General features: G+C 45.5%; 1 protein-coding gene across 5 annotated transcripts in view; it reads left to right on the top strand.

The window, feature by feature from the left end:
* afap1 (actin filament associated protein 1) overlaps positions 1–12,698 on the top strand; it is a 284,152-nt gene that overhangs the window by 164,521 nt on the left and 106,933 nt on the right. For all 5 annotated transcript variants that reach the window (XM_078542197.1, XM_078542224.1, XM_078542234.1 and 2 more), the window contains exon 5: positions 5,887–6,098. In XM_078542197.1, the coding sequence (XP_078398323.1) occupies positions 5,887–6,098 (212 nt within the window). The remainder of the gene's footprint in view (positions 1–5,886; positions 6,099–12,698) is intronic.

Genomic DNA, 12,698 nt, shown 5'->3' on the forward strand with positions numbered 1-12,698 from the left:
TGGGTAATGCAGCAGAGCAGGCAGGGACTCTAACTACAGAATCGTATCCCTTGGAGGACATGGTAATACGTGCATCTGAGCCATCCAAGCTCCCAGAGAGCTTCCAGAGTTTTGTCCTCTCAGGAACAGTGTCCCTCTACCGGTCTCAAAATGTGTGCAAGTCCATTGCACTGCTCCGGGACACAGGAGCCACTCAGTCCTTAATATTGGAGGGAAATTTAAACTTATCTCCCAAGTCCTCCCTGAAAGCCTTAGCACTGATCACTGGAGTGGGAGGAGAATCTGTGTTTGCACCCTCCATAGGGTTCACCTGGAATATGACCTTGCTTCAGGCCCTGTTACAGTAGGAATTGTCCCTGAACTACCAGTAGCAGGAATTGATTTCCTCCTTGAGAACAATTTGGTTGGCAGCTAGGTGTTAGCCAGTGAAAGAAAAGAGGCCAATGCCAACCAGCAGAAGTCTGCAGCAGAGCAGAAAGCTGGGGAAGGTCCAGAGGCCCAAAAGGGTGAAATGGCACTCATAAACTTTGACCAAGGGCTGCTTGAGTGTAGCAAGGCCGAAGCCAGGCCAGTAAAGTCGAAAGAGGTCCAGGTAAAGCCACCTGAATATAAAATGGATTCACAGAGTATCCCAGAATTAAACAGGGACCAGAGAAGCCCTAAAACAGAGAAAGAGATGATGAGGGAGATGCCCCACATAGTCGAAGAGTCTGAAGGAAGGTAGGTTAATAAACCAGGAAAGGAGAAGATTAAGGATTTGCCTGAAGTATGGCTAGCAGAAACCTTCTTTCCGACATTAAATAGGGACAAAGGGAGTAGACAAGCAGATAGGGAATGAGATGGCTCCCTCAGTTGAAAAGACACAAGCGAGTGTAACTGGAGCTGCATCTCCACTTGAGGGCAGTGGTATTCCAGGGGACTTAGGACAATTTAGGGGAGCACCCTCTTCAAAGCCAACTGCCCCAAAGAGGAACCCAATGATTGGCTCAGCTGACAGCTTTATGGCGAATTTAAATGGAGACCAGGAAAGTTCTCAAATTGGCCCAGAAAGAGTGAGGGTGATGTCTTACCTTGTTGAAAAGCCACAGGAGGTACAGCGAGAGCTAACCATCCACCAGAGGGCAATAGTGTCCCAAAAGACACAGAGCCTACCACCCAACTGAGCAGCAGAGGAATTCCAACCAGATTGGACCCAAAACAAAAACAGAATTACCTGGAAAAACTCAGCAGGTCTGGCAGCATTGGTGGAGAAGAAAAGAGTTGACGTTTTGAGTCCAACATGACCCTTCAACAGAACTGAAGTATAGTTAGGAGAGAGGTGAAATATAAGCTGGTTTAAGGTGGGGGGCGGGGGGAGAGAGAAGTTGAGGGTGGGGTGGTTGTGGGGACAAGCAAGCAGTGATAGGAGCAGATAATCAAAAGATGTCACAGACAAAAGGATCAAAGAGGTGTTGAAGGTGGTGATATTATCTAAGAAAAGTGCTAATTAAGAATGGATGGCAGGACACTCAAGGTACAGCTCTAGTGGGGGTGGGGTGGAAAGACTAACAAGGTATTAGTTGTAGATTTAAAAATAATGGAAATAGGTGGGAAAAGAAGAATCTATATAAAGTATTGAAAAAAAAAAGGGAGGGGGAAGAAACGGGGTGGGGATGGGGGGAGGGGGGAGTTTAAGATCTAAAGTTGTTGAATTCAATATTCAGCCCGGAAGGCTGTAAAGTGCCTAGTCGGAAGATGAGGTGCTGTTCCTCCAGTTTGCGTTGGGCTTCACTGGAACAATGCAGCAAGCCAAGGACAGACATGTGGGCAAGAGAACAGGGTGGAGTGTTAAAATGGCAAGCGACAGGGAGGTTTGGGTCTTTCTTGCGGATAGACCGCAGGTGTTCTGCAAAGCGGTCGCCCAGTTTGCGTTTGGTCTCTCCAATGTAGAGGAGACCGCATTGGGAGCAACGAATGCAGTAGACTAAGTTAGGGGAAATGCAAGTGAAATGCTGCTTCACTTGAAAGGAGTGTTTGGGCCCTTGGACGGTGAGGAGAGAGGAAGTGAAAGGGCAGGTGTTGCATCTTCTGCGTGGGCATGGGGAGGTGCCATAGGTGGGGGTTGAGGAGTAGGGGGTGATGGAGGAGTGGACCAGGGTGTCCCGGAGGGAACGATCCCTACGGAATGCCGCCAGGGGGGGTGAAGGGAAGATGTGTTTGGTGGTGGCATCATGCTGGAGTTGGCGGAACTGGCGGAGGATGATCCTTTGAATGCGGAGGCTGGTGGGGTGATAAGTGAGGATAAGGGGGACCCTATCATGTTTCTGGGAAGGAGGAGAAGGCGTGAGGGCGGATGTGCGGGATATGGGCTGGACACGGTTGAGGGCCCTGTCAACGACCGTGGGTGGAAAACCTCAGTTAAGGAAGAAGGAGGACATGTCAAAGGAGCTGTTTTTGAAGGTAGCGTCATCAGAACAGATGCGACGGAGGCGAAGGAACTGAGAGAATGGGATGGAGTCCTTACAGGAAGCGGGGTGTGAGGAGCTGTAATCGAGGTAGCTGTGGGAGTCGGTAGGCTTGTAATGGATATTGGTGGACAGTCTATCATCAGAAATTGAGACAGAGAGGTCAAGGAAGGGAAGAGAAGTGTCAGAGATGGACCATGTGAAAATGATGGAGGGGTGGAGATTGGAAGCAAAATTAATAAATTTTTCCAGGTCCCGACGAGAGCATAAAGCAGCACCGAATCCTCACCAATCATAATACAGAATCACAAGTTGACCTGACAGGGTTGGCTCCTGCAGTTAAAATGATCCATGACAACCCACCAGACTACAGCACTGTAGCCCTAGCCAGTATGGATGCAGGAGAGGCCCCATCCAGAAGGCCATCTTCCTATCATCCAGACCCAGAGAGGCTGGTCCAAGTTCAGGAATGGGCTGCCTGCCTGTTGCCATGTCAACCCACAGCATCTAGCAACAGAAGCTGGAACACCCCAGTTGTGCTAGCGCCCGAGCCGGACACTGAACTGGAATCCCCTAAAGAGGCCAAAAACACCTAAAAATGCACCAATCTCCTTACACTCAGCCTAACGACTGCCCCTGGGATTGAACAGCTGAGTCCACAGGTTACTAAGGTGGACAGACAGGAACTAAGCTTGGCAAGAACAGCTCAGCCCTCTGATTAGAAGACCTGGCATTCACAGAGTGAGATACCCAGCACTCCCCTGCAGATAGCCCAGAGCAGCTTGACCATCACTCACCCCCTGAGTGCTGACCACCCTGTAAAACCCCCAGACCCTTTAGAGGACACCTAGTCAGGAGTTGGACAGGCAGAGTTCTGAAACCAATGGCTTTGTTTATGACTGATCCCCAACAGAGGAACGTTTAGAACTCTAACCCTGAAAAGACTTCCCCAACAGATGAATTTTGAATCTTCCCAAGTCACCTAAACCATCCACATCCCATGACCTGACAATGTCCTAGCTGCTGTCTTCTCCCGAGTTTAAACCTCAGAAAAAGAAAAGGCAGCAGGGAACTGCCATTGCTCCCTGCTAGCCATGTATCTGACTTGCCAGTGTGAATGAGAGAAGGAATGTTTACTTCTTTACTTCCTATTCTTCTTTCATAATACCACATAAAAAAATGAAATAGAATTCATTTTTTTTCTCAGTGAGCACAGGAGTGATAGGGGAATGAGACTAGATGCAAGTTAAGACATAAGCAGTAGAATTTGGGTGTCCTAAAGTTTACCAAGGCCGGCAGCTCTCCACTGGCATCACCGCTTGGAGCAGTGGCCAATGCCAGTACTGCAGTGCAGCCTAGGCACAGGATTGGCAATGGAGCCCCAGGAATAAGGTAAGCTGGACAGGTTCAGCTGGGCCAGATATTATATAAGGCCGTCCTTGAGGCTTCCTGCCCCGGATTTCATTGGCGGTAGTGGGAAGGTCATGGGCTGTCCGGCCTGCACCTTTCTGCCCAATTAGACAGGCGCCCCACCCCGCTCCCCCCTCCCAGTCCACCTTAAGTGGAGAATAAAATTCCACCCAAAGTTTCAGTTCAATAGTTTTTCACCAGAACTTGAAAAAGTTAGAGATGGAATAGTTCCAAGATGGGGAAAGGGAGACGGAAGGGAAAGAACAAAAGGAAAGTTCTGTGGTAGGGTGGAAGGCAGCAGAGATTAAGCAACAGAAGAGATGAAACTGCAAAGCAAAGTGGGGTGGTAATGAAACGAGTAAAGAAACAATAGATGTATCCAGAGGATATGTTAATGAAAAAATGCTGTATCATTACCATCAACTGCCATCCAAAAACAAACAAAAAAAATTGCAGTTCAGCAAACTGTAGTCACCCATTACGGTGTTCATTGTATGCAAGTACCTAACATGACCTTTTATTTTCAGTAATTAATGGCCAATTGACTTTTGATGTTTTGCCACTCCTCTCCTTCCTGCAAGAGTTCTGTGTATTTTGTTGCAAGAAAGAGCTTGCCAGCCTAATAAACTTACTGAAGACAGGTTTCAGAAAAATATTGACTACCATGACAAAATATATTGCTTATAAAGCACAGGCTAAACCATACCTTGATCTTACATGTTAAGAAAAACCCATAGTAAATTGCCTTTTGGTGTTGGGCATCTAGCTTGACAATGGAAAGCAGAATATGCTGCTGAATGGGATAAAGTTCTGTCTTAAAGTGACTATTTGAATGCCACAGGCATCTAGCATTCTCAAATCTTTATTGATGACATTAAATGGAATTAGGTGCAGTGATTTTTTAGAAGATGTTTAAAAGGATCTGGGCAAATTAAGTCAATGGGTGGCAGATGAAATTTAATGTGTATTAGTTATTTAATTAATGCTGAAACACACATCTTAAAATATATCCAGGAGGATAAGTCATTTATCTTCAAAAACTGTAAAGGTATAGGATTTAGTTGTGATTATAGAGTCATAGAGGTCTACAGCACAGAAAAAGGCCCTTCGGCCCATCGAGTCTGCACCGGTCAAACAAGTACCAAACTATTCTAATCCCATTTTCCGGCACTATTCTCATAGCCTTGTATGCCATGGCATCGCAAGTGCACATCCAAATACTTCTTAAATGTTATGAGGGTTTCTGCCTCTACCACCCTTTCAGGCAATGAGTTCCAGATTCCCACCACCCTCTGGGTGAAAAAATTCTTCCTCACATCCCCTCTAAACTTCCTGCCCCTTACCTTAAATCTATGTCCCCTGGTTATTGATCCCTCCACCAAGGGGAAAAGTTCCTTCCTGTCTACCCTATCTATACCCCTCATAATTTTATACACCTCAATCATGTCCCTCCTCAATCTCCTCTGCTCCAAGGAAAATAACCCCACTGTACACTACTGTATTACTAGACCAGTAACTTAACGACTATATTACTATTCTATACTACTATATTACTAGACCAGTAACATGAGCACTATACTACTATTCTATACTACTATATTACTAGACCAGTGACATAACGACTATACTACTATTCTATACTACTATTTTACTAGACCAGTAATATAACCACTATGCTACTATTCTATACTACTATATTACTAGACCAGTAACATAAGCACTATACTACTATTCTATACTACTATATTACTAGACCGGTAACATAACCACTATACTATTATTCTAGATTACTATATTACTAGACCCAGTAAACATACTACTATTCATGCCTGACACTCATACTTCTCAAGATCTAACCACTTGTCAGCATTCTGATGCTGCAAAGTTTTTAGGAGTAATATAGTCAAAAAGTTAAATCATTTACTTATCAAGTTCGGTATGGTGCATTGTCCTATACTGTATTGACAATGAGAAAACATATTGCTGATATACTAGATTGATCCTGCTTTCATGCATTATCTTTTTCTTGCAGATTATGATTCAGATGCCATGAGTAGCTCCTATGAATCATATGATGAAGATGATGAGGATGGGAAGGGAAAGAAACTAAGACACCAGTGGCCATCTGAGGAGGCCTCAATGGATTTGGTGAAAGATGCTAAGATCTGTGCTTTTCTTCTACGCAAGAAACGTTTTGGACAGTGGACAAAACAATTCTGTGTCATTAAAGATAACAAATTATTGGTATGCTTTTCTTTTTGGTCTGATAGTGAAACACCCTCTAATATGCATCTATTCTTGTGACAAAGCGCTAAGTGCAGGTGGGAGGGTGAGTGGTTGATCTGTTTCCAGGCTTATACTAATGTGCTGTGAAACAAATACCATAAGGTGTGTAAGGACCAGAATTCTTCAAAACAGCTATCTTTTATTACATATTATGTAATCAACTTAAAAACAAATCTTTTCATTGACCTGGTTGGACCTAAATTTGAAACTAAATTAGACTACAGTACTACCTTATGATAAACATTTATCTAAAATATAAATGATTAAATATTGTTGCTACAACTTTGCAATTCTCATAATCTGACACTCGAGCATGGTTATGGTTTATATATATTTTTTATCATTCCCCTTTTATATAGTACATGAAAAGAGCAAAATGAATTTGGGGTCAGGTCATATCACACTCTCTTTTTAAGGTTCTTAAATCCCAACAGGAAGAGAAGGTGCAAATAAAATGCTTCTTGGTAGGACTGTCAATGATTCTTTCCATTGTTTTGCTGATGATTGGGAGTAGGCTGATAGGGCAGTAATTGCTTTTTGTGAACAGGACATGTCTAGACAATTTGCTGCATTGGCAGGTAGGTGCCAGTTTTGTAGCTATAGCATCCTCTTCCACATTCTTTATTGAACTAAAGTTGATCATTTAGCCTAATGGTGATGGAGGAATGAAGGATATGCTGGTCGTGAGGTTATAAATTGTGGTGGCATGCAATTCTGCTCCTGCTAATTGTCTCTGGTAACTTATGTATAAGGGGTTAGATCTGTTCTTAATCTATTCCATGCAGCATGATGATAGAGCTGTACGACACTATTGAGTGTGACCTCATTTTGAAGATGAGACTTGATTCCAAAAAAAAATTGTGTTGGTTTTTCCTACCAATGTTGTCATTTACAAATGTGTCTGTGATCATTGATTGGTGGGAATGAGGTCAAGTAGGTTATTTTCTTGTTTTACTTCTCTCACCATCTACCACAAGTCCATTCTGGCAGCTATGTCTTCAGCGTGTGGCCTGCCCAGTCAGTGGTCATAGTCCTGAGCTATTCTTGGTGATGACCACTGAAGTACCCCACCGGATTACATTCTCTGCTATGCTCAGTGTATCCTCCAAGTGATGATCAATGTGGAGGAGTACTGATTCTTTATGGGGAGGGCGGTTGGTGATAACCAGCAGGAGATTTTCTTGTCCATGTTTGACCTGAAGCCTTGAGACTTCTTGGGTTCCAAAGTAGGTGTTGACGACTCCGAGGACCAGTCCCTCCCAACTATGTACCACTGTGCTGCCACCCCTGGCAGGTCTGTCCTGCTGGAAGGACAATTCATCCCCAAGAATAGTGATGTTCAAGTCTGGTATGTTGGCTGGTAGGTATGAATCTGTGAATATGACTATGTCATATGTATCTGTGGGACAGGTCTCCTAACTTTGACATAATTCCTCAGTTATTAATGAGGAGGTCTTTGCATGGTTGACTTGGTTAGGTGAGTACTCATCACATCCTGATTCAATGTCGAGGTTGCAGGTAAGTTGTCTGTCCAGTATGGCTCTTTTAATTTTTTGTAGCATCTTTTTGCAACTTAGTGTTTTGCTATGCCACTTAACAGGGAAGTTAAGAGTCAGCAACATTGCTGTGGGATTGAGGTCATGTATAGGCTGGATATGGAGGAATAGCTGGTTTCTTTACTAAAGGACATTTGTCCATGAGCAGTCTTTCTGACCCCAGGTTCCGCGTTCAAGTCCCATCCCAGGGCTTTAGTACACAATCAAAGCTGAAACTCAAGTGCAGTACTGAGGGAGCACTGCACTGTTGGAGGTACCGTCTTTCAGATGAGACATTAAACCAAGGCCCCACCTCCCTGCTTGGGTAGATGTAGAAGATCACATAGCATTATTTTGAAGAAGAGCAGGGGAGTTATCCCTGGTGTCCTGGCCAATATTTATCCCTCAATTGACATCATAAAAACAACAGATTAACTGATCATTATCACATTGCTGTTTGTGGATGTTTGCTGTGTGCATGTTGGCTGCTGTGTTTCCTACATTCCAATAGTGACCAGACTTCATTGGCTGTAAAGCACTTTGAGGCATCTGATGGTCATGCAAAGCACTATATGAATGCATGCCTTTTTATTCTTTTGATGGCAGAATTTGTATAGGCTACTGAGGCAATAGGCCTCCATTTTCAATAAGCGACCGGAAACCTGACATCCAGATGAATACTGTGTCCCATCTAGGTCACTTTAGCAACATGATTTTTAAATTTAAATGGCCTAATTGGCCAGGGGGCGTGCTTGGCACCTAGGTGAGGTACCAGGATCTGACTACTGGCTGCCATGTTAGGGGCTGTTGCTCCCTGGCTGATAAGAAAAGGCAGCTCCTCAGAAGGTGAGAGGTCAAAAGTAGCCAAGGACGACAAGGTTTTGTGCAACGCTGATGTCAGCGCTAGTTTGCCTCTCAGATTTCAGCTCAATACTGTTAATGTAATCCTGCTTGGGCTCATTGCCTGAAAAAAATGTGAATATTCCAAACTTAAATGGGCAGGCCCCTCAACGAGCTCCTAAATGAGTTGAAGGAGTCGTTAATTGGCAGTAACTGACTTTCCCACTCCCTCCCCTCTGCTGGCCCTTTGAAAATACAAAACTGTCCTAAGGCATCGGGATCCCAAGATGACCTCCGGGACCGCAAATTTAGTTCCTGCTCACCCTCTCCTGCAGCCCTTTGAAAATCGACCCCAATGCCGCTATCAGTACTTGCTTTGACACCAACACTAGCCATGGTAGACAACATTGCTTTTCCGTTGATTCTAGGTAAAACCAAGGTGAACGTCTATGTTGAGCAATTTGACTGAACCTAATGATATTCCTGAGATGCAAGAAAATTTCAACACTTTTCTAAGGAGAGGAGGAAAATAACTTTAGGGAGCAGTACAATATGAAAGGGCTGTAGCAATTTTTCGGGGTGAGTGAAAGCAGAAACGAGAAGCAGTGAAGTCTTTTCTTTAATTCATTCATGGGATGTTGGTGTCCCTAGGCTAGGCTAGCATTTATTGCCCATCCCTAATTGCTCTTGAGAAGGTGGTGGTGAGCTGCCACCTTGAACCACTCAATCCATGTGGTGTAGGTACACCCACTGTGCTGTTAGGGAGGGAGTTCCAGGATTTTGACCCAGCAACAGTGAAGGGACGGCAATATATTTCCAAGTCAGGATAGTGAGTGGCTTGGAGGGGAACTTCCAGGTGGTGGTGTTCCCATGTGTCTGCTGCCCTTGTTCTTCTAGATAGTAGTGGTTGTGGGTTTGGAAGGTGCTGTCTAAGGAGCCTTGGTGAGTTCCTACAGCACATCTTGTGGATGGTACACACTGCTGCCACAGTGCATTGGTGGTGCTTACTAACACCCGGGGGCTAGTGCCAAAATTGGGAGAGCTCTCTCACAGACCAATCAAGCAACAGTCTGACATAGTCATCCTCATGGAATCATACCTTACAGATAATGTCCCAAACACCACAATCACCATCCCTGGGTATGTCCTGTCCCACCGATAGGACTGGCTCAGCAGAGGTGGTGGTACAGTGGTGTACGGGAGGGAGTTGCCCTGGGAGTTCTCAACATCGACTCCGGACCCCATGAAGTCTCATGGCATCAGGTCAAACATGGGTGAGGAAACCTCCTGCTGATTACCACGTACAGCCCTCCCTCAGTTGATGAATCGGTGCTCCTCCATGTTGAACACCACTCAGAGGAAGCACAGAATATACTCTGGGTAGGGGACTTCAATGCCCATCACCAAGAGTGGCTCGGTAGCACCACTACTGACCGAGCTGGCTGAGTCCTAAATGACATAGCTGCTAGACTGGGTCTGCGGCAGGTGGTGAGGGAAAACATACTTGACCTCATCCTTACCAACCTGCCTGCTGCAGGTGCATCTGTCCATGACAGTATTGATAGGAGTGACCACCGCACAGGCATTGTGGAGATGAAGTCCCGCCTTCACATTGAGGATACCCTCCATCGTGTTGTGTGGCACTACCACCATGCTAAGTGGGATAGATTTTGAACAGAGAGATAAAAACAAAAAACTACTGCGGATGCTGGAAATCCAAAACAAAAACAGAATTACCTGGAAAAACTCAGAAGGTCTGGCAGCATCGGCGGAGAAGAAAAGAGTTGACGTTTCGAGTCCTCATGACCCTTCAACGGAACTGAGTAATGATTCGTAAACATTCGTTTAGATAATATCACCACCTTCAACACCTCTTTGTTCCTTTGTCTGTGACATCTTTTGATTATCTGCTCCTATCACTGCTTGCTTGTCCCTACAACCACGCCCCCCTCCCCCTCCACCAACTTCTCTCCCCCCACCCCCCCACCTTAAATCAGCTTATATTTCACCCCTCTCCTAATATTACTCAGTTCTGTTGAAGGGTCATGAGGACTCGAAACGTCAACTCTTTTCTTCTCCGCCGATGCTGCCAAACCTGCTGAGTTTTTCCAGGTAATTCTGTTTTTGTTTTAGATTTTGAACAGATCACGCAACTCAAGATTGGGCATCCATGAGGCGCTGTGGGCCATCAGCAGCAGCAGAATTGTACTTGAACACAATCTGTAACCTCATGGCCTGGCATATCCCCCACTCTACCATTACCATGAAACCAGGGGATCAACCCTGGTTCAATGAAGAGTACAGGAGGGCATGCCAGGAGCAGCACCAGGTATACCTAAAAATGAGGTGTCAACCTGGTGAAGCTATAACACAGGAGTACTTGCATGCCAAACAGCATAAGCAGCAAGTGATAGGCAGAGCTAAGCGATGCCACGACCAACAGATCAGATCTAAGCTCTGCAGTCCTGCCACATCCAATCGTGAATGGTGATGGACAATTAAACAACTCACTGGAGGAGCAGGCTCCACAAATATCCCTATCCTCAATGATGGAGGAGCCCAGCACATCAGTGCAAAAGATAAGGCTGAAGCATTTGTTGCAATCTTCATCTACAAGTGCAGAGTGGATGATCCATCTCGGCCTCCTCCGCAGATCCCCAGCATTAAGATTCCAGTCTTCAGCCAATTAGATTCACTCCACGTGATATCAAGAAACGGCTGAAAGCATTGGATACTGCAAAGGCTATGGGCCCTGACAATATTCCATCAATAGTACTGAAGACTTGTGCTCAAGAACTTGCCGCACCCTTAACCAAGCTGTTCCAGTGCAGCTACAACACTGGCATCTACCCAGCTATGTGCAAAATTGCCCAGGTATATCCTGTACACGAAAAGCAGGACAAATCCAACCTGGCCAATTATCGCCCCATCAGTCTACTCTCCATCATCAGTAAGGTAATGGAAGGGGTCATCAACAATGCTATCAAGCGACACTTGCCTAGCAATAACCTGCTCACTGACGCCCAGATGGGTTCCACCAGGGCCACTCAGCTCCTGACCTCATTACAGCCTTGGTTCAAACATGGACAAGAGAGCTGAATTCCCGAGGAGAGGTGTGAGTGACTGCCCTTGACATTGAGGCCGCATTTGACAGTGTGACATCAAGGAGCCCTGGCAAAATTGGAGTCAAGGGGAATCAGGGGGAAAACTCTCTGCTGGTTGGAGTCATACCTAGCACAAAGGAAGATGGTTGTTGTTATGGTTGTTGGAGATCAGCCATCTCAGCTCCAGGGCATCACTGCAGGAGTTCTTCAGGGTGGTCTCCGCGGCCCAACCATCTTCAGCTACTTCATCAGTGACGTTCCTTCCATCATAAGGTCAGAAGTGGGGATGTTAGCTGATGATTGCACAATGTTCAGCACCATTCACAGCTCCTCAGATACTGAAGCAGTCCATGTCCAAACGCAGCAAGACCTGGACAATATCCAGGCTTGGGCTGACAAGTGGCAAGTAACATTTGTGCCACACAAGTATCAGGCAATGATCACCTCCAACAGGAGAGAATCCAAACATCGTCTCTTGATGTTCAATGGCATTACCATCACTGAATCCTCCACTATCAACATCCTGGGGGTTTATAATTGACCAGAAACTGAACTGGACTAGCCATATAAATACTGTGGCTACAAGAGCAGATCAGAGCCTCGGAATCATGCGACAAGTGACCCACCTCCTGACTCCCCAAAGCCTGTCCAGCATCTATAAGGTACTGGTCAGGAGTGTGATGGAATACTCCCCACTTGCCTGGATGAGTGCTGCTTCCACAACACTCAAGAAGCTTGACACCGTCCAGGACAAAGCAGCCCGCTTGATTGGTACCACATCCACAAACATTCACTCCCTCCACCACCAACACACAGTAGCAGCAGTGTGTACCATCTACAAGATGCACTGCGGGAGTTCACCAAGGCTCCTTAGACAGCACCTTCCAAACCTTCGACCACAAACATTTAGAAGGACAAGGGCAGCAAATAGATGGTAACACCACCACCTGGAAGTTCCCTACCATCCCAACTTGGAAATATATTGCCGTTCTTTCACAGTCGCTAGGTCAAAATCCTGGAACTCCCTTCCTAACAGCACTGCGGGTATACCTACACCACATTGGCTGCAGTGGTTCAAG

Source organism: Cetorhinus maximus, chromosome 1, assembly GCF_964194155.1.
Source record: "Cetorhinus maximus chromosome 1, sCetMax3.hap1.1, whole genome shotgun sequence".
NCBI lineage: Eukaryota > Metazoa > Chordata > Chondrichthyes > Lamniformes > Cetorhinidae > Cetorhinus > Cetorhinus maximus.